General features: G+C 35.1%; 1 protein-coding gene and 1 pseudogene across 19 annotated transcripts in view; both read right to left on the reverse strand.

Moving 5' to 3' along the window:
* The window catches only part of PPFIA2 (PTPRF interacting protein alpha 2), a 465,199-nt gene that overhangs the window by 113,200 nt on the left and 324,802 nt on the right, over window positions 1–27,197 (reverse strand). For all 19 annotated transcript variants that reach the window (XM_045845003.1, XM_045845002.1, XM_045844994.1 and 16 more), the window contains one exon: window positions 5,171–5,392. In XM_045845003.1, the coding sequence (XP_045700959.1) occupies window positions 5,171–5,392 (222 nt within the window). The remainder of the gene's footprint in view (window positions 1–5,170; window positions 5,393–27,197) is intronic.
* LOC123822826 lies at window positions 11,005–11,875 on the reverse strand (annotated as a pseudogene).

The raw sequence follows: 27,197 nt of genomic DNA on the forward strand, positions 1-27,197 counted from the left end.
GTTAAAGGCATATGTATGTTTCTTCAGAACATGAATCCTGAAGTAGTACATACTCGCTCCAAACCTAGCTTTTCATACATATTATCTGTTATCATGTAAATGTTGCAATGTTGTTTAACACTCCCCCTTTTCTTTGTATGAGATATTGTTACCACATAACATTGTTAAGGTATGTTTGTTATAGTGTTTAAGTGCTTTGCATTATATTTCATGCAGAAAACTCACTCAATAAATCATATCTACTTTTTATTATTAACTAATATTATGCCTACAGTTAGTTGATATGACTCTGTGCCATACATTAAACACAGGAGTCATTGTAGGTGACTTTGGTACTGCATTTTCAATTCAGTGATTCATGTGGGAGATTCAATTTTTAACTACAGGCTGTGTTGACAAAAATAAATTTTGAATTTACAAGTTGAAGAAATATCTTTTCCCTATGTGTCACTTGGAATTTCTAAAAAAGGATGCTATTTTTGTCCCTGAAAATTGCTGTCTAAAAAAGGGGGAACGCAGAGGAAAGATTCAATTATTTCTTGACCTGACACTTATGTATAAACTGAATTTTATTACATCAAATAAATATAACTATAAAGCTGGTACAATGAAGATATAACTTTATGTTTCAATAAGATAAAAGACAAATTCATTTAACCAATTAACAATGTTTTGAAGAGCTTTTAATAGGAAGTTGGAAAGATAAGTTGATTTTATGCATAAAACAAAATTAATTTAAATAATTCATAGGAAATTCTAATTCTTTGCATATCTACATATTTAATGAAATATTATTTCCAATACTTGATTAAGTAGTCCTCTTGATAAAAAGTGGAGAGCTAAACTTCTGTTATGGAATTGTCTGTTTACTATTTTTTGTTCTTTTTTTGTTTTTGTCTTTTTACTTTTGAAAACTAAGGCTTTAACAAATAACTTTCCAACATTTTTGCATGTTAGTAGCTTTCTGGAGTTGTCCTTTTAAAAACAAGATTTTATTTATTTTTAGAGAGAGGGGAAGAGAGGGAGAAAGAGAGGGAGAGAAACCTCATTGTGAAGCTGCCTCTTGTGTGCCTCCAACTGGGGACCTGGCCTGCAACACAGGCATGTGCTTGGACTGGGAATCAAATCAGCAACCCTTTGGTTTGCAGGCCTGCACTCAGTCCATGGAGCCACACCAGCCAGGGCTCTGGATTTGTTCTGAACATTTTCTGTTCAAATACTGAAAGAAAAACAGGTTTTAGTTGAACCCTCTGGCTGCACTTTTGGATTAAACACCTGAAGATATTCAACAATAGCTGCTCTTAAAAACGCCTTCCCAACACTAAGGATGGAACTTATCTATCTTCTCTAACAGGTGTACTGTGTCTAGACTTAATCCAGCCTCCTTACTCTACAAGGTCACAGTCACTTTATGGAGCATCTAAAACAAAACTTCATATGAAAATAAATTTTAGATAGATTTATTTCTTGACAAAGAATAATTTCAAAACTATAATTTGAAACCCTTAATGAAACATACTTATATAATTTAAAATATAAATAAATTATATACATTCTTCTAGAATAATTGAATTGCATTTATTTTATATGTGAGTGTTCTTACATGTAAAGTGCAATACATATCAATTTTTAGTTATATGGTTAGTTTTTCCTATTCTATAATTTTTCTTAATTCAATAAATATTTATTGCTTATTTAATATATACATCATATATTTTCTTGCTACAGGGGTAGCAAGAAAAATCATGTTAATTTTTTTCTACTAAAACACTCGCAATCTAGTAGATTTTATGTGACCACAGCCTAAGAACACTTTATTATTCAGGAAAACAAAAGCTAAGTTTAGGACTTTGAATGTGAGTAAATGATACCTTTTTAAGAATGTGATTTTTGCATTTTCTTGCCTATTGGGAAAAGTGACCAAAATATTGATTATATTACAGCTACATTTTTTAATGACAGTTTCTATCACTGAAGTAATGACTATATGTCTTTGATTTGGGAAGCTGCTCAGCGTCGAATAAAGTACAGGTTTCCAAGTCGGGCCTGTCCTGTATCTTTCCAGTACTGGGGTCTGGGAAGGGCCATGCATAGGCCTTGGGCAAGTCACTTTCCTTCAGTAAACCTTAGATTCCTCACCTGAGAAAAGTGGGGATAATGACAAGTACCTTCTCTATCAAACAGTTGTAAGGAATTAGAGAAATTTGATACAGTGCACCTAGAATATTTTTCATAGTTGGTATTCAAGAAATTCTTATCAGCAGTCCAGGAGCTTATGGCTTATGTCTTGAAACTTTTTGAAAATATTTTATTTGACCTTCACTGTGTGTTTATTTGACCTTAACACACATGTGCACACACACACGTGTGATGCAACCAGAAAGGCAGGCAGAGTATAGGCTGTTTACCCTGGTTTAATGAACTCGATCACTTTCCAATATTTCACACTGGGCACTTTATTCATTTATACTGCCTTCCTGGCTCTGAAAGCATTGGTGTTTGCAACCTCCTTTCAAAGGTGAGTGATGACAGATACTCTTTTCTTATGAAACTCTTCTAAAGTTCAACTACATAGAAATTATAGCACTGATAAGAATAGTTATTATAATTTAAAAGAATTCATGTAAAGGCCAAACACCTTCTGCCAGTACAAGGTATTCCCAATAACACCTGGTATCAGATAATTAAAATTTTTGTCACCTACATGCAAAGACCATTAGAATCAAACAATAATTTTTACATCATCAATAAGAATGGGTAGCCAGGGATACTGGGCTCCACCCATGACCCTGGATTAAATAAGCATGAGTAAAGTAGATGAGCGTTAAATGAAAGGAAAAAAGCTAAATCTCTAGGACTAAGAGAATAAGAAACACAGAGTGAGCAAAAGCTCAAGAAATGGCTTTGGTGGTTTACTACCCAGAAATCTTGGTATTCCTTAACAGTGATATAGAAGAGAGGCTAAATGTATTTACCTCATAAATTCTGAGTTTCGCCTGAGAGGAAGAATTGAGATAAGGGACATATCTATAAACTGGTAACTCACATAAGGGTGTAGAGAGCACACTCTTTATCAGTGCGGTGGCAGAGCAATTTCCCCCTTCATGAGTCATGTGTCTTTTTTTGACAGAGCAGACATTGTTTTAGGACATATTCTAATCCTATCTGTGCCTTTTGATGTTTACATCAAACATCTATAAATATTCATTTTCCCAAGAAAGATTTTTTTGAGCATCTATCATATGCTCAATAGTTATGTAGGTGATTCAAATGGATCAGTAAACAAAACAAGGCCAAAACATTTTCAGCCTTTATGTACAGTTGGAGAAGGAAGCATACGATAAACAAGTAAGTCAATAAAATAGCTATTGTTTCAGGTGCAATAAGTTCTGTGAGATTAAAAAATAAGAGAAGACGAAGAGTGTTATGTGTGTGTATATGTGTAAATAGGATGGTCAGGGGACATTTCAATGAGAAAATATTTGAGCAAAAGGCAGAGGGAAAAGAAAGCATAACAGAACAGGCCTGGCTTGTTCAGGAGGTCACCTGAGCTGAATAGAGTGGCATAAAATGAAAGACAAGGAAGTGAGTTCCACAATGGATGGTAGTGGAGATAGCACATGGCTTGTAGGCCCCTGCAAGGACTTCAGTTTTAATGGAAATAGGATAGGTAGTCATTGTAGAGTTTTAAGCAGAAAAGTGACTTGATCTGACAAATTTTAACAGATTACTCAGGCTACTATGTTGATTAAAAACTATTATAACAATCTTTTGAAAGACCATGGTCCTGTGGAATAAGGAAGAGCCATGGAGGATGTGAGAAGAGTTCACATTAGGGAGATATAGTAAGGCTGCAAGTAAATAGGATTTACAACTGAATCAAATACAGTGCGTGGGTGAGAAGGTACCAAGGACAGCTCCAAGGTTTTTTGGTTTGAGCAACAATTAATGGGTTGCCATCAGCTGAGTTGTGTAAAACTGCAAGTCTGTCTCTCTGAGGGAATATCAGGAAAACAATCTTGAGGGATCTGATTTTGAAATACTCACTGGAGATTTAGACACAGGCATCTGAAAGTCAGGAGAGAAGGATAGGCTGGAGATTTAAATTGGGACCATAAGTCAATGGGTGGCGTGAAACTGGATGAATTTAGGGGGCACAGGTAGGTTGAGAAAGGAAGGCACTCCAAGACTGGGGAGAAAGCTGGTCCAGCAAAGGTGACTGAAATGGGAGTAGTAAGTAAACCTGAGGAAAATCAGGAGCGTGTAGTGTGCTAATAGCTAAATAAAAAAGTGCTCCAGGGAGTGATGGCTGATCAAGTGCCTGAAAGAAATGAGAAGTGGCCCCTAGACTCAGCAACATGAGTTCAATGACAACTTGGATAAGAACAGTTTTGATGGGACAATGAATAAAAAATATGATAAAACAGGCTCAAAATAAAATACAAAGAAAAGAACTGGGTATGTAGAGTAGGGTCAACTCCAATAACAACTAGCTAGTTATATACAAAAGACATAAAGAAATAAATGTATACAATTTAAAGTGCATACAAAGAGATTTCACAAAATAAAATGTTCATAAATACATATTTCTTTTAATTGAAGAAACTGAAAAAATCTAAACTTTTATCTTAGCTGGTAAGATGATTTAACAATGTTACTAATAAGTAATCTTATTGTATCTTTTATAGTAACTTCCTAGTGCTCTCTTTTTAAAATATATAACATGATGTTAAGTCTAGCAAGAATAGAATATATAGAAAAAGGAAGGCTCCTACATTCAAACTTATACATTCATACTTATAGACACAAACCCAAAATAAAGAGGAAAATTTTTAAATAATGTCTTTGAGTAGTCCCATATCTAAGAGCATAGCAATTCATTATACATACATCTGGGGTTGTTTAAAATGAACAGCTCAAAATTTTTTTAATCTTTAAAAACTGTAGACACTTTTTATTATATCTGAGACATGATATCAAAATTTCTTTCCATATATATTTAAAGTAAATAATTTTTGCTTTAGTGTACAAGTTTCATAATTAACATAATGCATCCCACATCATAGTCTTTTAAGATGTAAAGAGTATTGTCACTAGGGGTGATTATGGAAAACGCATCTCAGAGAGAGCATTTGGGAAGTAAAGACTGAAAGTGTTATGAATCACTTACCTCCCTAATGTCCCTTTGATATTTAGTGTTCATTTCTTCTGTTTTAATGAGATCCTTCCTTGCAGTCTCTGCTTCTTGTTCTACCTCTCCCACTCGGGAAGAAAGGGCTGCTAAACGTTCTTTCATTTGGGCCATTTCGTAATTTTGCTTTTCAAGCAATTCTTGCAGTTCAACTATTTGACTGGTTTCATCAGTTGAGTCTATAGAACCATTGGATAAACGCTGCAGGAAAATAAAGAGAAATGAGACTCAGGATTTTCTTTATCTTTAATTTGAAGTTCACAAACTTAAAGAAATGAAACTGATACAGCTTTCACACTGTAGAGTTCTTCACAGAGAAAGATCTCTAAGAGAGTTAATTTGAATTAAACAAAATTTCTGAGAAAAACTTTTAATTGACATTAGAATAGAAAGGTAGATCAGTAACTTTCAAAAAAGTTAACAGGGGCATTTGAACTGAGAGGTATATATTTATTATACACAGCTTCACATGAAATACCATTGCATCTTAAACATTTATTAAAGTGGCAGCTATTATGTTATCAATTGTATATAAAATTTATTATAAATAATACTACATTTCTATAACAAAGTATTTTAAAATTAAATAATAGTAAGGGCACAGAAACTGTGTAATATTTTCTATTTTTATTCAAGACTCTGTGTGCATCTGCAGGTTTTATTTTCAATGACATTCAGATAAAGAACAAATAAACCATTTTTTTTTGTTCCCACTGTGGATGTGAGCCAGCTAGAACAAAGTCATGGTATAGAAAAGTTTTGTTCTCTATATTGCTAGCAACATAAAAGTCATGAGTGCACTTGGCCCATGGAAAGGAGGCTGAACATAATTACTGAGTACTTTGAGACTGACTTTTCCCCTTTCTGAAGGGGCTGCCTGGAAGCCAGGGTGACCCAGGCCTCCAAAAGCATGGCCTGGGTGCTCCAAAAGCCCAGGTGCACTGAAGGAGCTTTGTGGTAAAGACAGCACAACTGAAGAGATATAAGTGTCAAGAGAAAAAGAGAACAGCCATGTTGAAATAACAAGATGACAAAAAGCAAAAAAGTAGAATTGATTCCATTATAATGTTTGTCTAGAAGATATGAATTTGTTCCAACACAAAAGACATATTAAGACAATTTGAACATACATATATTTTGTGTTTCTTATGTGTTATTTCATTTCTGAAAATCACGGGCTAAATACAGAACACTGCACCTACGTGAACCAAACCATGGAGGAAGACACAAAATGTGCATGCACATTCCTTGACATCTAACATTGACCTCAGTTCATCGTGTACTTTGACACAAACAGGCCAGGTCTGTGTTATAGCTTTCTGATTTCAGATACCCCTCCATCCACCCCCTCAACTAACTCACAGCTGTAACCTTTGTGACATGGATTCCATAGCAGACTTCAGGTGTTTTTCAAGGTAAAGAGTTATATTTATCACAATATTTATGCTATTCTTGACTATGTAACATATTAAACTGTGCTACCATTTTTATTAGTTTTACATCTTTTATTTTAAACAATAACATTTTAATGTATGCCCCATGAAATATGTGATGCTTGGGATATATTTATACTAAGAAATTACTAATTGCTTGATCATATGAAATTCAAATCAAGTGGACATTCTTTATTTTTACTTTCCCTCCTTGGGAAAATAAAATGAATATTTAGTAAATATTCATCTATATGAATATTTCATATTCATATTCATCTATATGAATATTTACTAAAACAGACATAACCTTTTACATTACAATTTTCCAGGTTGTTGTTTTTCCTTTAGGCCTGGGTTCTTTTTCTTTTTTTATTAAATAATTTTTATTGTTATTCTATTAGAGTTGCCCCAAGTTTTTCCCCTTTGCCCTCCTCCACCCATCCCACCCCCTGCTCACACAGTCAGTCCCCACATCATTGTCCATGTCCATGGGTCACTCATACATGTTCTTTGTCTACTCCCTTTCCTTTCTTCCCACCATATCCCTTCCCTCTTCTCCTCTGGTCACTGTCAGTCTGTTCCATTTTGCATTCCTGTGGTTCTATTTTTTTCATTCATTTATTTTGTTCATTAGATTCTTCTTATAGTTGACATAATATGGTACTTGTCTTTCACCATCTGGCTTATTTCACTTACTGTAACAGTCTCTAGTTCCATCCATGCTGCTGCAAAAGGTAGGAACTCCTTCCTTTTTTCTGATGCATAGTATTCCACTGTGTAAATGGACCACAGTTTTTTGATCCACTCATTTACTGATGGGCAGTTAAGTTGCTTCCAGCACTTGGCTATTGTAAATAGCTCTGCTATGAACATTGGGGTGCATAGGTTCTTTTGAACTGGTGATTTGGGATTCTTAGGGTGTAATCCCAGCCATGGAATAACTTAGTCAAAAGGCAGTTCCATGTTCAGTTTTTTTAAGGACATTCCATACTGTTTTCCACAATGGCTGCACCAAGTTTTATATCTCTTTTTTATGTCATTGATAAAGTTTTTAGTGTGTGCTGCAAACCCCTTCTCCATAAGCCCTGCATTTTTTATTGTGCAATTTTATATAGCTCATGATTTTTAATAATGAGTAAAGGCACACAAGATGTCTCTATATTATTTCTTTCAACCACATGTAAATCTACATTATTTCAAAATAAAAAAGGTTAATTGAAAATGTTAGAGCCACTGACTATAGGAAGGAAGGGGTAGGGAGCAGAAAGCATCATGAGAGCAGTGAGAAAGATGGGCCAGAAAAGACCGAGTCAGACTTATGAGAGTATCTAAAAATGCCAGTCAGACCTAAGGACCTAATACTTTGTAGTTATAACTGAACTTCTGTATTGTAGGTACTGAATCTCTAATTATCTAAGAAAACAGTAAGAGATATTACAAATACACAGGAATGTTGGAGAGGACGCTGTGGTAAAGGAGAATAGATGCTCCTTCAGCATGTCTATTCTCTCTGCTGAGATTGTTCGTAGTGGAGGGATCACAACTGAGAATGTCCCCAGGAATTGTTTTTAGCATAAGGGAAGGGAACTGCCTTTCCAAAGTTTTGCCTCTGCCCTGGGACATGCAATACCACATACAATGTAGCACAGTATTATTGTGAGGCTAATAAAAACAATTTTTTTAGACAGGTCTTATGGACACAAAACTCAAAAACATTGATAGTGACCTTTATGCAGGTCACAGCTGTACACTGAATTGAGAAAAAACAGTTTCCAGTCATTAAGCAGCAATTGAGAACTGGTTTAGGAAAGAAGGCAAGAGTCAATTTCCAGTCAGTTATGTCCAAATTTGGGATAACTAAGGTATAATATTATAGGTTTTTTGACATAATAGCAAATATCTTATAACTCTGTACACTACTTATAAGTAACTAGGCAAGCTTGAACTATACTAAAACTTCTACCTCCTCACATTGAGAAATTTCTACAGTCAACATACAAAAGATAATTTTTAGAAACTAAAAAAATTACTGAAAACCAAATTTTTACTTTAAAAATGTTTTATATAATTAAAAAATTAAATTTAGGATTTTAGTGTGCTAAAAAACTTTGGAGAAATTGAAACTCAGGTAATCACACAGAGCTGATCTAAATTAAAATGCAAAACTTTGAATTCCCAGTTTAGTTCATCTACCTGTTACCATGCTGCAATTAATCAGAACATATAAAGCAACATGATAAAGTTATATATACTGCATAGTATAGACAAGTACCAAGAAAGTAGCATGTGTTTGCATGCATGTACATATATATGTATACATACACATACATACATATTTAATCAATGTTTCCTCAGTGCAACTGAATGATGTTAATCTTCTAATTAGAAAAAAAATGATTATTTCAATTCTGTGCACCTGAGGTCCATTAAAATCTTGTCAAAAATTGCATATTTTTAATGGGCTCAAAGTAAGACAAATTTTAACCAAATATAAACAGTAATTAGGCAACTAAAATGGAACACTTTTAAAATGTTAATCTCCTTAATTTATTTAAGGAAGAGATGTGCACTGTATAGTTTTTATACTACTTTGGAATTTGGGACTATCTATGGGAAATTTTCAAACTCAAGTTTTTTTGAAGTGATTATGAATCTTTTATATTTAAAATTGTGTAATATTTCATTTGTTCAAATCACCTTAAATACATTTTATGGTGAGATTGATATGTTTTCATAATTTCAGACTAGGAAAGGCCATATAAAAATGGATATTTACCTTGGAAAAAAATATATAATTTCCATTCCAGATCATTGTTATATAGAATTAACTTTAAAATAAATTATGACACTTTAACCTAAAGAACAAATGATTGAATTAGGGAAAAACCCAGTGATCATGCAAAGTAGCTTTATTGAAATGTAATTTATATATCATAAAATTCACCCATTTAAAGTATAAATGTCAATGGTGTTTAGTGTACTTAAAGAGTTTCACAACTATCAAGATAATCTAGCTTGAGAACATTTCCATCATCACAATGGAAACATCATACTGATTAATCGTCACTTACAGCAGCACCCTACCCCTAAGCATCACTAATCTACTTTTTATGATTATTAATTTTCCTATTTGGTACCCTTCAGGTAAATGGAATTACAGAATAGGTAGTCTTTTAGGCTGATTTTATTCACTGAACATAATGTTTTTTTGAGATTCATTCATGTTGTTGCACATAACCAACATTTCTTTTAGTACAGAGTAGAACTGCATCATGTGGATATACTACATGTTATCTACACATTCATCAGGTAATGGACATTTAGATTGCCTCCACATTTTGGCTGCTGGGAATTATAATACTATGAACATTTGTGTACATCTTTGTGTGGACATGTTTTCCATTCTTTTAGGTAGATTCCTAGAAATAGAATTGCTGGATTAAATGGTATTTCTAAGTTTAACATTTTGAAGAGCTCTTTCCCAAAGTGGCTGCACCATTACATACTCCCAACCAAAATGATGAGAGATCCAATTTTCCACATACTCACCAAAACTTATTTTCATATGTTTTTTTATGCCTATTCTTGTCATTACAAAGGGGTATTTTCCTTAAGTTTTTTCTAAAGGTAGCTCAAAGTATATATATACATTTGTTTTTTTTTTAAGATTTTTATTTATTTATTTTTAGAGAGGAGACGGAGATAGAGAAACATCAATGTGCGGTTGCTGAGGGTCATGGCCTGCAACCCAGGCATGTAACCTGACTGGGAATTGAACCTGCAACACTTTGGTTCACAGTCCGTGCTCAATCCACTGAGCTATGCCAGTCAGGGCTACATTTGTTTTAAAGAGTACAAAAGATTTACTGTTTTCATTTGCTCACATCTATACACTGGGTTAAGAAAATAGGAATTGAAATCTAAAAAGATGCCAAAGCTCCCCCAAGCTTGATCTGAGAATTGGCTGCTTAGAGAGGCAAGCATACCACACCCATATTTCTCACTAACCTGAAAGCTTCATATGATTCCCTCATTTTCATTATTAATAAAATTATATAAGTAATATATAATTACTTATATTGGAAGTAATTATACTTCCAATAAGATGCAAAACCAATTAGAAAAATACTGTAACATTTTATTGGCAGTAGAGATTAAATAAGAGTTCAGTAATCCACTCCTGCAAACATGCATAAATAATGACAGGAAAAAACCTGTCATCCCTGTCTGCTCAGCTTATGGGTGGGCAGTTGAAGTCAAGGTAAAAGCAGTGTGAGTGAACAAAATCACATTAGAAAAAAGTATCTCCTGAGGTTTTTTTCAAGGTGAGTTGACAAAGGCAGATGTAAGTAAATATTTCCCATATATCCATCCCAGCTGTTACATATTCCAATAGTGTCCAAAGAGCTTGAGGCTACCTGGTTGACTTTTGCCTTGGACTTGTCCAGAAGAGCATTGTTTACCCTCCTGTGCTCAGCCTGGTGGGTACTGTATTTTTCTTTCTCCTTTTGCTATTGCTTGAATTCTAGTAATTCACTTTTCCTGATGTTGGTCCTTTTTTATCTTTTGAAATTTTTTATTTTCTTCCTTTAGAGAGAATTCTTATAAGCCTGGCTTCTGGCCCAAGCTGATGACTGTGGGTCACCAAAAGCCACGTGACCTGTACTTCTGTTAGGTAACTCTGTCTCCAGTCTGCTCAAGAGCCTGGCAGTATTGCATTTTTGGTGCTCTCTAAATGCTTCTCCTTTGAGGTTTCCTTGAACTCTTTCTTTTTTCCTCTAGCTTTTTTTTTTAATCCTCTCTCTCTTAATTGCCTTCAGTTTTTGGATTTCAGCTTCCTCAGCTTTTTGATTCTTTCAGCTTCTTTTTTCAGTTTTGTGGTGCATAGATTGCATCAGTTGGAATGCTTATTTCTGCCTGATTTCAGCCTCTGATTGGCTTCCACCTAGCTGCTTTGGTACTATGTTAATTGGCTTCACTCTACCTTGCTCCTTCTACTTCTCCAGGTTTCCCAGCTCTTCCTCAGCAATTTTTTAATCTGATTTATTTGGTTTTCATTTGGTGCTGTCAAGGTGTATGTGCCTATGAATCTCTAGCCAGAGTGATCTGAGCTCTCCCATGAAGGACCTACCCAGGTGGTACCCAGCCCAGAGCCTACCACCTTACTGTAAGTGTACCTCTGTGAGAGGGATAGGGGCTCGCTGATTGATTCACATCTGCTAATGGGCAATAATGTTGAACACCTTTCCATGTGCCTCTAAGTTATTTCTAAAACTCCTTTGAGAAAATGTCTATTCAGATTCTTTTCCCATTTACTAATTGGCTTATTCATCTTTTATTATTGAGTTATAAAAATTTCTTATATACATTTTGGATAGGAGTCCCCTATATCAGATATATGAGTTGCAAATAGTTCTTCCCAGTCTGTAGATTATTTTTTCACTTTCTCAGTGGTGCCAGTTGATACAAATGTCATAAATTGTAATAAGCCCAATTTATCAAAATTTTTCTTTATGGCTTTCATAAGGTTTATGAAAAATTATTTTAATAAAATCAAATATGAAAGAGAACAGGATTTTTTCTCATGTTTCAAAAACAATATGTAGATGAATTATCTTTATGGTAGAAAAATTTGAAGTACACAGGGAATCATCATTATAAATACACATATGAATAAATAATATGGTAGAAATTATGCAGCCTACACATAAGACTAAGCACAGTGACTGAAACACCAGAAGTCTCACCATGTCAGTTATACCATCTTCTTCCAATATGAAGCCAGGAATTTAAACATGTTTTTGCATTTTCTACGAGGTAAACAATGGAATCACAATCTCTTTTTTATTTGATAATTTCAAACAAAATGACCTCACCATTAAAATTTTTCTCCTATTTGTAGCTTTAGTATTTATTTTAAAATACTCCAACATGTTTTTACAATTATCTTTAAAAGTACTAATATAATCATTTTCTTTCTGAATTTTATGGTGCTTTAATGGTTATTGCTTATTTTGAGTATATGGTAGTGGCTATTCATTGCTTTTCTACTTTGCCAAAGAAAAGCAGTTCATTAAACTTAATAATTAATAATTTTTCACCTTTCTTATGTGATAAAATGATGCCTATTAAATGTACAGAACAAAGGGCATTTACATTGCTATATTAATATAAAACTCAATAATATCTGCTTGCATAGATATTTCTGGACAAGCTATTTCAGAGGATTTAGGAGCTAAGTTAATTATACATTTTTAGAATTACATGGACACTACTATTCAGAGTGAATATTTGGTTGAGTTCCCCACTCTCACCTGCCCAAGGGAGCTATTATCCTTGCAGCTAACAATTCCTTCCCCAGATTTACTAAGATATAATTGAGTGATAACTGTATAAGTTTAAGATGTACAACATGATGATTTTATTTATGTATTTATTTTGAAGTGATTACCAAAAAGTTAGCTAATACATCCATTACCTTATATAGATACCACTTCCTTATAAAGATACCATTTTTTTTGGTAAGAAAACATTGAAGATCTACTCTTTGAGCAATTGCAAAATATATAATATAGTATTGTTAGCTATAGTCATCCTGACAGCTGATAATTTAATTTTTATTATGAACATTTTCTCAACTCAATTTGTACATTTTAATAACTCTCTTCCTCTGTTTTTATATCTATACACAATTTTCTCCTAATGAATTTCTTTCTTATTATAATAAATTTTATTTTCTATTCTTAAAACTTTTTTGGAACTTGCTAACCCTAACCCTAACAGAGTTTATAGCTTGAGTAAAATCAAGTTTGCCACATTCTAAAACGAGAAATCAACACTCTCAGAACATTCACAACTTCTAGGAGAGCATTCCAAAATTATCTGACAAAATAAAAGTACATGGAAATTGTAATCCATTGCAAAGAAAAGAAAATCAACAGAAGCCAACCTTAAGATGATGTAAATGTTGAAATTATCAGACAAGAATCTTTAAGCAGCTATTATAACTATGCTCATTGATGTAAAGAAAACTATACTTGCAATGAATAAAAGGAAAAAAAATATTTCAGGAAAGAACCTGACAATATGAAAAAAGTCCAGATGAAAATTCTAGAATATAAACATAAAACAAAAATTCACTGGATGGACTTATAATAGAGAAGAAAAAAGAAAGAGTAAGTGAACTTGAAGGTAGACTAAGAAAATTAACTTATCTTTAGAAGAAAGAAAAACAGTTGACAAAAAATAGTGAGCCTCAGGGATTGACATCAACAGTTAAGATCCCAGTAGTAGAGGAAAGAATTGGAGAGTAGGAGATATTTGAAGAGCTTACTTCAAAACAAATAGAAAATTCCATTTCTAGAGGATCCAAGAAGGAGGTGTAGGTGGTCACACTGTACCTCCTCACACAACCAAAACTAAGGACAACAAGAATTTACAAACAAAAAACAACCAGAACAGAGAGAAATTAACCAAATGGAAGTCTGAATACCAGACATCCAGTCCAGTAAGGAGGGGCAGAATCGGAGGCCTACGGAGAGGGGTCGAGGGGTACCGGCAGGAAAAATTGGTGGTTGGCAGTTGCGTGAACACAGGGTGCAGACTGCAGCTGACAGACCGGCGGGAAACCCTGGACTCGGGAGGCAACCAGCAGACCCAGCTGGCTGTCTGCAGCCATACTTTCCCACACAGAACTTAGCGAAAACGAGCAGCGTGACACAGACTGCGCAACCCAGGGACCCAGCGCCTGGAAACAAAGCCTGAAGGCACTGATTGAAAACACCTGTGGAAGTCGAGACTGGGAGATTCTCTCAGTCTCACAGGAGACTCCTTGGAGAAACCCACAGAGTCCGAGAGAGTGCACAAGCCCACCCGCCCGGGAGCCAGCACCAGAGCGAACCAATTTGTTTGTGGGAAGCGGCAAGGGGGACTGGAGCCCTGGTGAGAGCGGAGCGGGCACCATTGTTCCCTCTTGGACCCCTCCCCCACATACAACATCACAACTCAGCGACTGAGGTGCCCCGCCCTGGTGAACACCTAAGGCTTCGCCCCTCATATGTAACAGGCGCAACCAGACCAAAGGAAAAAAAATAAAGTAAAATAAAAAAGATGGCTCAAACAGAGTTAAAAGCCCCAGAGCCAATTTTTTTTAAGCTACCAAGAAATAGCCAACCTATCAGATGCACAGTTCAAAGCACTGGTGATCAGGATGCTCACAGAATTGGTGGACTTTGGTCATAAATTAGATGAAAAAATGTAGATTACAATAAGTGAAATGAAGAAAAATGCACACGGAACCAACAGTGATGGAAAGAAAACTGGGCTTCAAATCAATGGAAGGGACCAGAAGGAGGAAAGGAACAACCAAACAGAAAAGAATGAAGAAACAAGAATTCAAAAAAAATTAGGAGAGGCTTAGGGACCTCTAGGACACCTTTAAATGTTACAATATCCAAATTATAGGCACACCAGAAGGGGAAGAGGAAACACAACAAATGGAAAAGTTATTTGAACAAATAATAAAGGAGAACTTCCCCAATCTGGTGAGGGAAATAGACTTCCAGGAAGTCCAGGAAGCTCAGAGAGTCCCAAAGAGGTTGGACCCAAGGAGGAACACGCCAAGGCACATCAAAATTACATTACCCAAGATAAAAATGAAGGAGAGAATTCTAGAAGCAGCAAGAGATAAGGGGACAGTTACCTACAAAAGAGTTCCCATCAGACTGTCAGCTGATTTCTCAAAAGAGATCTTACAGGCAAGAAGGGGCTGGAAAGAAGTATTCCAAGTCATGAAAGGCAAGAACCTACATCCAAGAATACTCTATCCAGCAAAGCTTTCATTTAGAATGGAAGGGGAAATAAAGTGTTTCTCAGATAAGGCCAAGTTAAAGGAGTTCATCATCACCAAGCCCTTATTATATGAAATGTTAAAGGGCCTTATCTAAGAAAAAGAGGATAAAAAATATGAACAGTAAAAAAAGACATCAAACTCACAGTTAGTAATAAGCACACCTAAAACAACAGCAAACTAAGCAAGCAAAGAGAACAGGAGTGGAACCACAGAAATGGAGATTACATGGAGGGTTAGCAACAGGGAAGTGGGAGGAGAAGAGAGGGGGAAAAGATACAGAGAATAAGTAGCATAGACAATAGGTAGAAAATAGGGGGAGGGCAGGAATGGTGTGGGAAATGTAGAAGCAAAAGAATTTATGACACATGGACATGAACTAAAGGGAGGGAATGTGGGTGGGAGGGGGTGTGCAGGGTGGAGGGGAGTGAAGGGGGAGAATGGGACAACTGTAATAGCATAATCAATAAAATATATTAAAAAAAAGAAAATTCCATTTCTGATGGTGAGTCTTTATAAATAGATTTATAATTGTTCCCAGTTTATATTTTTAAAAAGGGACAACTAGAATAATGTGAATTATTTATATAGTTATTTCATGTCTTTAGAGTTTGTGCAAAGTAATGGATATTTAATGATTAAGAAAGAGTACCAGAATTAAAATGGTAGAGCCAGAATAAAAAGGGATATTTGAAGAAATAATGCCCCAAATATTTCCAAATATGGTGAAAGATCTGCCTTCAAGTTCAGTTACCCTTTCTTTTAGCTTAAAATGTAGTCTGTCCTGAAAGGGTCCCTAGAAATATGTTCACATCATTATATTTTTTTTTATAAAGTTTGCCAAAGGAACATTATTTTCCTTAAGGAGCTCTCCCCTACCCAAAATTATATATGTGTCAGGACCAACAAAATCTGAATCCATATTGGATATACAGACAAAACTAAGGAGCATAAAATGACAGTTGAAAGGCATATTAGAAATGAAAATTACAAGCTATTTAATAAATCCTCTTTAGCATTCACAATAATACTAAACATCTCTGGAATGATGAGTGTCATTTAAAGAGCACTTCCACTAATTAAATTAGTAACATTCAAACTAACATTCTCTCAGTCCACAATCTTGATTAATGTATAGTATGTTAAAGACCTTATAACTATCTCTATGTCAGTGATTAAATATGTCACGAATATTATTTAAACACATTTTCTTCCTAGGAGTGATTTCTGAAAGGTAAGATAAAGCTAGATACTCTCTGGTTCTCTCCTACTGAATTTTAGGTAGATCTTTTTTGTCTTATGTATCTTAATTTTTATGGTTTATTAATCTTTCTATAGAAAATAGAAAAAGGTGGGGCCAAAGAGTAGAAGTTAGAAATTTATCTTACTATTAATTAAATTCAGATATTAAAGGCACAGATATATGTAAGATTTCTCAGCATTTAAGAAGTAAATACTGAGCAGTTCAATTTTGAAAATAGTTCTATGTAATTTTATGTTTAAAGATGAATTATTGATTAGTCAAAGAACTTACACTAATATTTGCAATCATTAATATAAGGAATCTAGCACTAATTCTTTGGAGGATTCAGTCAAATCTATAAAGTGGGAATGTCTAAAAAATAGATTTTATTCTGTGAGAAGAGAAATGTAGTACTAAAGAATGTAGAACTAAAAAAATATAACACAAATTGAGACAAAAAGTATTTACAGGCATAAAAATAATAAGAAAATTATAAACTAGAGCTGATAGTTCATTCTAAATTTCATGAGTATCAACAATGTATTAGAGTTAAAGAAATATATATATAGAATGAATGACCAAATCAATTAAGGATTTCATGGGCCAATAATAATGTATATTTGTGATTATATGAGTAAATCTTAGACAAGGCACTGATCCAGAGAGGGATTTTGGAAGACTTCAGTGAGTCTGATGCTCTAAAAAATATTTCCTAGTCCTGGCTGGTGTGGCTCAGTGGATTGAGTGCCAGTGTACAAAGCAAGGGGTTGCTGGTTCGATTGTTGCCAGGGCACATGCTTGGGTATGGGCCATGTCCCCAGTAAGGGGCATGCAAGAGGCAACCATGCACTGATGTTTCTCTCCCTCTTTCTCTTTCCCTTCCTCTCTAAAAATAAATAAATTTTAAGAAGAGAAAAAATATTTCCTTTCATTTCATGAGATTGTTATGTTCCTCATTTTACTTCAATTCTTAAAATTTGAATTTACCTCCAAATCCCCCCAAATGATCTCCTACCACTTTGTGACAGCATGGATGGATCTGGAGAGCATTATGCTAAGTGAAATAAGCCAGTCAGTGAAAGACAAATACCATATGGTCTCACCTATAAGTGGAACCTATCAACAAAACAAACAAGCAAGCAAAATATAGCCAGAGACATTGGAATAAAGAACAAACTGAGAGTAACAGAGGGAACATAATAGAGGGAAGGTGGGAGGGGATGATGGGGGGGAGGGGGAAGGGCCAGCAAAGGAACATATATAAAGGACACATGGACAAAGTCAATGCGGGTAGCTTCAAGGGTGGAAGGCAGGGATGGGTGGGATGGGGTCATTGTGGGGGAAAATGGAGACAGCTGTACTTGAACAATAAAAAAAAAGGGAAAAAATAAAACACACTTCAAAAAATAGAAAAAGCAATAACAATAAATGTATGCAAAACAATACCCTGGAATATGATGATCAGTTTTGTTTCTAAATAGAAATATGTAAATAATTGAATTTAAAAAAACAAATCCCCCAAAATGACTGTATCTTTTATTAGTAAAACAACAAGTAATAACAATAGCTAACAACTTTTGAGTAGTTGCTTACCCAAGAATATATAGCTGATAAATTTTTAGCTTTCAGCATGCATAGGTTCATAAGTTACTTCATTTTGTTAACCCTTATTAAGTTCTGACTATGTTTTAGGCACTGTTCTAAGTGCATTATAGGTATAAACTCTTTTATGTTTATAATGACCTACTGGATACACAAAAGGAAACTGAAGCACAGAGTATATTTTGCTGAAAGTCTCACTACTAAAAAGAAATAAGGTCAAGGTTACCTTCTGAACCTAGGCATTATTATTATTATTCCAGTGTCATATTGTTAAGAGTCTTCTTTCTCTCTCTCCTCTTTTGTTTATTCATTCTTTCATTTAGTCATTCATTTAGCCACCAAAACTCTACTGTCTGGCCTCTACTATAATTCAGACACTAGGTAGGATACTTAGAATATGGAATTTCCTGCCTGCAAGTAACATAATGTGAAAAAAAGAGAATGAACCAAATCAATTAACCAAACAATTAACAAAATAAGGTTGAGAAAGCACGTAAGCACTGGGTAGTTCACAGGCTCCACGTTATGACTTTTGGACATTTTGGGTCTATCTACACTGCTTCTTAATCTCCATGCTGCTTCCCAGCTCTCAGAAATCAGAACTGACTTCAGATATCAAATCTAGTTCTACAAATAACTGCATTTTTTTCTTTGACTTGAGATTCTCCTGTACAGAATTCATAGCTATTATTTTTAATTCTGCAGTGATTTAAATGTTTTATCATATATAAACCATCTGTTTATAATCACTGTAAATCTAAAGCCTAGAAGAAAACAAAAGTTATATTTGTACTCCATATGAGTTATTCTCAGCCATGACCACACATTAGAATCCTTGGCAGAGTTGAATAAAACTATAGCATGGCTCCTACTCTAGACCATAGCCATGGTGAGGTCCAGACATGCATTTGGTTTTACTCCCTAAGTAATTGTAATGCTTAGTTGGAGTTAAGAACCACAGATATATATCATCCACATACTTCTCTAACCATTATACCTAATTTAGTCATCAAACATGAAAGATTTTCATAAAAAGTGAGAGTTTAAACTAATAAAATAAAAAATGATTGTTGAAATGAAGATAATAAAAGACATAATAGACCCCCAAATTAGTGCTCTTTATTCTAGCATTAACTAATTATATTTTTTAAATTAATGTTTCAAATTGAAAGACTTGTTTTTATCCCTTATTTCTGAAAAATTAGAAGAAATAAAGTCTTTAACAGACTTGACCATGTCATGGCCTCCATGAATAATGTTGCAATGAACATAAGAGTGCATATATTTTTGTGAATCAAGGTTTTCAAATTTTTCATGTACTCAGAAGAGTTGGACCATATGATATTTAACTCTATTCTTAATTTTTTGAGAAGCTTCCATACTGTTTTCCATAGTGGCTATAATAGGATACATTCCCACCAGCAGTGAATGAGGGTTCTTTATTCTGCACAACCTCTCCAACACTTGTTATTACTTGTCTTGTTGACAATAGCCATTCTAGCAGGTGTGAGGTGGTATGTCATTGTAGTTTTTATTTTAATTTTCCTAATAGTTAGTGACGCTGAAATCTTTTCATATGGTATCTTTTTACTCCTATATTCATTGCAGAATTGTTCACAGTGACCAAGACATTAAAACAACTGAAACGTTTTATGATAGATGATGGGTAAATATATACAATGGAATACTACTCAGCCATAAGAAAAGGTGAACTACTGCCATTTGTGACAAGACAGATGGACTCTGAGAACATCAGGCTAAGCAAAATAAGTCAGACAAAAAATGTTAAGAACCACATGATTTCACTCATATGTAGGATATAAAACTGAAAGCAACAAATGAACAAACAAGAAAAATGAACAATCCAAGACTCATAGAACCAGATAACTTTATGGTAGTTACCAGAAGGAAGGGGGTTGAGGGGACTTGTAAAGGGTTTCAAATATATTTTGACACATGATTATCTGACTTAGGTTGGTGGGCACACAATGCAATATATAAGTCATGTATCATGGAAATGTACACTTGAAATCTATATAATTTTGTTAACCATTGTTACACCAATAAAAAAAGGAACACAAACAAAACAAAACAAAAATAATAATAGAGTTGACAAAATATTAATCTGCTTGGAAAATCTCTAGACCCAATGATTTCTTATAGTTACTTCTCTATTAATAATTTTATTGTTTAACACTGAGATTTTCAAAGTCATTATGAAGCAGTAAATTACCAATAATTTTATTTAATGGAAATATCCAGGTGATAGACTTTTACTTCTCAGTTATTTAGTTTAATGTGGTCAACAGTGTTTTGTTAATAAATATAAAATACCTATTACTTTCACATAAATTATAAATCATTTTAAACTTCCACCATCTCCAGAGCAAGAGTATTTTCATCAGAATAGCTGTCATTTTGAAGTTCTGATATTCTCACAGTGTTGATATTAAAATACAATTCACTCACTACATCCTATGCATGTGGCTTGATAGAAATATATTATATTTTATAGTATCTTAATTCTAAGTAACTAAACATAAAAATACTGATTTAATGTTAATTTTGATTCTTGATCAATGTCAATAATACTCAGAAATGTAAAAAAATGAAATCGTATTTCCTATATTACAACATGAAATAAATACATTGAATGATTAATGTGAGAAAACATTAATTGGTAACATGTTTAAATGATCTATATAGTTAGAAGATATAAGGAGGTTAAGTATGTGCAATGAAGGATTTGTTTTTGTTTCTAATTTTTGTTTTCAATTGCAAATCTTCAAATGTTTCTGACTTCCAGTCAAGATGGCTGCATAGGTAAACACAGCTTGCCTCCTAGAACAACCACACCATAATTACTGCTAAACTACAGCACAACCACCACTAAGAATCATCAGAAATCTAATTGAATGGAAGTCTGACTACTATGGAATTAAAGAAACTATATCCATCCAGGCTGGTAGGAGGGGCAGAGATGCAGAACAGGCTGGTCCCACAACCATACTTCATGTATAAAAATTTGGTAGAAATATCTTGGGAGTGAGGGGTCATGTCCCCACACCAGGATTCCTAGCCCAGAGTTCCAGTGCCAAGAAGATAATTCCCCATAACTTTTGGCTGCAAAAACCAAGAACTGCGTTGGTAGAAGAAACTTCAGGAGTCCCAAGCAGTTCCTGTTAAAGAACCTACACATAGACTTACTCACATTCACTTCCTCTAAGCTCCAATAACAGTGTAGCAGCTTAAAAGGCACAAGTGGTGTACAGAGAGAAACTGAAGTTTCTGGCATCATGGTGAGAGGGGACATGCTTTCTTCCACCAGAAAAGTGGATAGAGGCCATTGTCACTTTATCAAATCCTCCCCACACACCCCACAAAGCTAGCAAGGAAGTACCATATCTGAGACTACATCAACCTGGCTAACATTGTTTGCCCCACCTTGATGTTACCTTGAGACTCTGTCCCACCCAACTTATGGCCCCAACCAAGTTGTTAAAAGTTCTTTTTTCACATGAATAGATGACCTTGGCTAACATTTCACAACTTCCTAAATGCTTTCAAACAAGCAACAGCCAGCCTCAGTGAATCCCAGCCCCCATACCACTTGCTAAGTGGCTTAAGGCACAGCAGCAGCACCAGCCAGCCTAGATCACAGCCTGTCTTTACTTGGAAACATCCAAGCCCAGTGCAAGTAGCAGCTATCTCAGAGTGATTTATAGCCCAGGCAAGGTGGCCCCAGGCAAAACACAGGTGGGAATTACTTTGGCCTGCACCATCTGGGAAACACAGAGCTTGTGGACTCAGTGGACAGCTACAGATCATGTCAGATCACTGCCACCCTGCCTCCACAGTGAATCCTCCACAGAGGCTGAAGGTTGGTGGTCAGTGGTCATAGCCAGTCCTTATAGTTGACTGGCATGGTTAAATCCCTTCCATACACCTGCCAAAAGTAATCACATCTCAATTACAAGAAGAGGATGTTAATCAGCCCATAAGGCAGGCACATCTCAAATACCCAGCTTGGAAGGTAGCAGATGCTGTGCACTGGACCCTACAGGACACATGTTACATTAGGGCACACTACCAAGACAGGGAGTCATAGAAGCTCTACCTAATACATAGAAACAATCACAAGGAGGTAGCCAAAATGAGGAGACAAGGAAACATGGCCCAAATGAAAGAACAGATCAAAACTCCAGAAAAACAACTAAACAAAAGGGATGTTAAAAAATCTATCAGATGCAGAGTTCAAAAAACTGATTATAAGTATGCTTGAGGAACTTAGCAAGAACTTCAACAGCATAACAAAGACCCAGACAGAAATGAAGGATTCATTAACTAAAATAAAGAGCAACTTACAGGAAATCAACAGTAGAGTGTATGAAGTTGAGAATCAGATCAATGATTTGGAACATAAGGAAGCAGAAAACAAGCAATCAGGACAACAAGAAGAAAAAAGAATCCAAAAAAACCCAGGATAGTGTAAGCAGCCTCTGGGACAACTTCAAGCTTTCTCATATTTGCATCATAGGGGTGCCAGACAAGAAGAGAAAGAGCAAGAAATTAGAAATCTATTTGAGAAAATAATGAAATAAAACTTCCCTAATTTGGTAAAGGAAATAAACATGCAAGTCCAGGAAGCACGGAGAGTCCAAACAACAGGGATACAAAGAGGCCTACTCCAAGACACGTCATAATTAAAATGTCAAATGTTGAAGATAAAGAAAGAATTAAAAGCAAGAGAAAAGCAGTTACCTACAGGGGAATTCCCATAAAACTGCCAGCCAATTTCTCAGCAGAAACTTTGCAGGCTAGAAGGGACTGGCAAGAAATATTACAAGTGATGAGAAGTGGGGACCTATATCCAGGATTGCTCTCCCCAGCAAAGGTATCATTTAGAATTGAAGGACAGATAAAGAGCTTCCCAGACAAGAAAAAAAGCTAAAGGAGTTCATCATGTCCAAACCATTATTATATGAAAATTTAAAGGGACTTATTTAAAAAAAAAAAGAAGATCTAAACTAAGAACCATAAGATGGCAATAAATGCATATCAACAATTGAATGTAAAAAAACAAACTAAGCAAACAGGAAGAACAGAAACAGAGTCATGGATGTGCTGAGTGTTTTGATGGTTGCCAGATGGGAGGGGTGTTCAGGGGAATGGGTAAAGAGGTGAAGGGATTAAGAAGTATAAATAGGTAGTTGCAGAGTAGCCATGGGGAGGTAAAGTACAATATAAGAAATGAAATAGCCAAAGAATATGTGTATGATCCATGGACAGGAACAGTGGTGTGGGAACTGCCTCAGGGAATGGGGGGTGCTGGGTTAAGGGAGACAAAGGGGGAAAAATTGGGACAACTTCAATAGCATAATCGGTAAAATATAATTAAAAATGTTTCTTTGTTTACCTATAAAATGAAAAGTAACACTGAAGAGGATCTTCTTTCTTCCTGAAATAATCACTAAACAGTTCTTTTTGGTTTGTAAATGTAAGATAAGTAAGCACTCTTGTTCCACAGGAAGACTATTTCATGGAACCTGACAAATGTCTCTTGCACTGTGGAGGGCAATTTGCTTAATTACAAGAAAACCTCAGGGGAATGAGGAAAAACAAGACTGGTCTCCATTAGATTATGAAGTTCAATGTTATTCCTAATTCTCCTACAGACTGATACATTTGACTGGGTCAGAAAGTTCTCCAAGAGTTCACAAATAGAACTTACCATGAGGAAAGTAGGACTACGGACTGAGACCTGTGTTCAATACCTGGCTTTAGTGGTTCCAGCACAAAGTCTGGAAGACCTTCCCAGATTAGTCATCTTAATGAGTTGGGGAACCTAACTGTGAAACTTAGCCTCATACTAGCACAACCTGGAGAAGGGGAAGTCATTCCTGAGGAACCACTCTGATAGGGAATGACATTTCTGCTGGTGGAACTTGAAACCAGGTCGGTGGTTGTATGGCATGGGTTTATTTAGCCTGCACATCAGTGGGTCACTACAATGACACATGAAGGGTATCTGATTTTGAGGAGCCCGCTATCAAATGATACTCTGAAGATGCAAGAGAAGCAATAGCAGTTTAAAAGTGGTTGCCTACCTTTCACCTTATCACATTTCCCAGTTCTTTCACAAAATGGTTAAAAGAAGAACTGGCCCTTTTGCCTGATTGAACTTTGGGTTTTTCTTGTTGTTATTACTGTTGTTTTGATAATTCAAGCAGAGAGAGAAAGGCCCCAAGAGAATTCTATCAGGTTTACTCTTAATGGGTCCTTTCGATCCTCTGATATTCATGTTAAACAGTCAGAAGTGGGCTCATTGTAAAAATAATCAGTATAGACATAAGAATAATATATATGAATCAAGGACAAGGATGTTTTATTTTTCTAGTTTTCTTTTTTCAGGTTAATTTTTGTCAGAGAAACATGGAGATAGTTAAAATACAAAAATCAGTATTTCACTCCTAGTGATCCAGTGATTAACTTTCATCCCCAATAAAACCTACCACTTTAAAAAAATGAATGTATCTTATTATTAATAATAAGTAATAGAAAGCTTGTGATAGAAAGGAGATGATAATTTTGGTTACTATGGCAATCATTACAGTTAATGTTAAAACTTGAGTAGCATTATAATTAACATCTAGATCTTTAAATCTTCTAAAAAGCATTATAAAGCTTTTTTAAAGCTTTATGAAGCTGAGTATGCTATTCTGACCCATGCTACTATATACTGTATTGAAGTTTTGAACATTGTATTTAACACTAAAGTCTTAGATAAAATATATAAAAATAAAGAAACATTTGCAGAATTCTGACAGATGATTGACATGTTCAGTTTTATGTTTTAAAATGTCAGTCTGATTAATGCTATGTTGGAAATAGACTGTAGAGAGCCCATGGAAGATGCAGAAAGACTAGGTAGGAGGTGATTACAATAATCCAGGTGAGAGATAACAAATAATTGTTCAAATTAGAGTGATTAGCAGAGTTGGTGAGAAATGGCCAGATTCCAGATATATTTTGAAGGTAGAACAAACAGAACTTCCGTATAGTTTGATGTGGGTTGTGAGAAATAGGGCAGACTTCAAGACAACTCCAAATTCTTTACCTTGAGCAGCTGGAAAGGCAAGGTTTTTATCTTCTAAGATGAAAAACATGTAGCAAGTTTTCGGGGGAAATTAAGTGGAGATGTTCAATAGGTGGTTGGCTGCATGCATTTAGTTGTAGGGTCTGAACTGGAGGTAAGGATTTGTAAGTCATTATCATACAAATAATATTTCAAGCTCTGAGACTGACTGAAATCACTGAGAGAAGATATAGAGGACTGAGCTCTGAGTCACTTGAATGTTAATAACTCAGGAAGATTTGATTCCTTGTCAGGGCACATGCCTGGGTTGCAGGCCAGGTCTCCAGTAGGGGGCATGGGAGAGGCAACCACCCTTTGATGTTTCTCTCCCCCCTCCTCTCCCCTCTCTCCAAAAAATAAATTAATAAAATCTTTTTTAAAAAAGAAGTCAGGGAGAAGAATATGATTCAAGAAAGAAGACTGAGACAGAACTACTGGTAAAGTAAGAGAAAAGGAGTGTGATTTACTGTAATGTAAGTGGGGGAAAAGTGAATCAAATAAGAAACAATGATCAACTGTATCAAATGCCACTCAGACATCAATTCAACAGGGACTGAAGATCGCCCATTGTATTTAGCAGTATACATGTATGATGATGGTGACAGGAGCAGTTTCTGGGTTGTAGTGGGACAAAGACCTTACTGGAATTGGTTTAAAAAGAATGCAAAGAAAGTGATTGGAGACAGTAAGTAGACAACCCTTTTTGAAGAACGTTGATGCAAAGAGGAATAGAACATAGAGTAGGGTCAAAAGAGAATTCTTTTAGGTTGAAATAATTTTGTATGTTACAGAAAGAGAAAGAGAAAAAAATGATGAAAGAGAAAGAGAAAAAATAATGAATTTTTAATTGAAAAAAGACGAAATTGATTTTAAAAAGAAGAATGCAGTAGTTAAATGGTGATGAAAGAAAACTTGACTTGGAGTGGTAAACACACAGTACAATGTACAGATGATGTGTTGTGGAGTTGTGTAACTGAAACCTATATAATTGTATTAATCAATGTCGCCCCAGTAAATTCAATTAAAATTGCTGAATTTTACTTTACTTGGTATACTTTACTAGATGACTGCTGAAGACATCAACACAGGTGTAACAAAGCTTGCTTTGTCTAAGGTTTATTTTTGAAAAATTTTAAATCTCATGCCTAGTCTAATAAGCTTTTTCATCCTCTAAGACACATAGGCATATTTAAGACTTTTCTTAAAGTAAATACTCTTATATTTTGAAATCCACAAAATAAGGCAGTTTATATGTTGCTCTTTTTATACCCATATTCACTTTTTTAAAAAGATGTATTTATTCATTTTTAGACAGAAGCAAAGGGAGGAAGAAAGAGAGGGAGAGAAATGTCAATGTGTGGATGCCTCTTGCATGGCCCCTACTGGGGACCTGGCCCACAACCCAGACATGTACCCTGATTGGAAGTCAAACTGGCAGCCCTTTGGTGCACAGGCCAATGCTCAATCCACTGAGCCACACCAGCCAGGGCTACCCATATTCACTTTTAATATTTGTATACTTGTTACACTATTTATCTCTGTCCCTGCTGTTCACAAGCTAGATGCCTTTCAGTCAGGTATCTGCTTTACAAACCTCATGGGGGTTATTATAGGGATCAACTAAAATATCTTACATAAAAACACTTTGAAAAATTGTAAAGGAATTTCTACCAGTTATTTATCTTGTTCTTATTGGTGTATAGCCCCTTTGTTAAATGAGGTTTTTGGCTCCTATAAAATTGATA

This window comes from Phyllostomus hastatus, unplaced genomic scaffold (assembly GCF_019186645.2).
Source record: "Phyllostomus hastatus isolate PE091 unplaced genomic scaffold, TTU_PhHast_1.1 phas_contig_432, whole genome shotgun sequence".
NCBI lineage: Eukaryota > Metazoa > Chordata > Mammalia > Chiroptera > Phyllostomidae > Phyllostomus > Phyllostomus hastatus.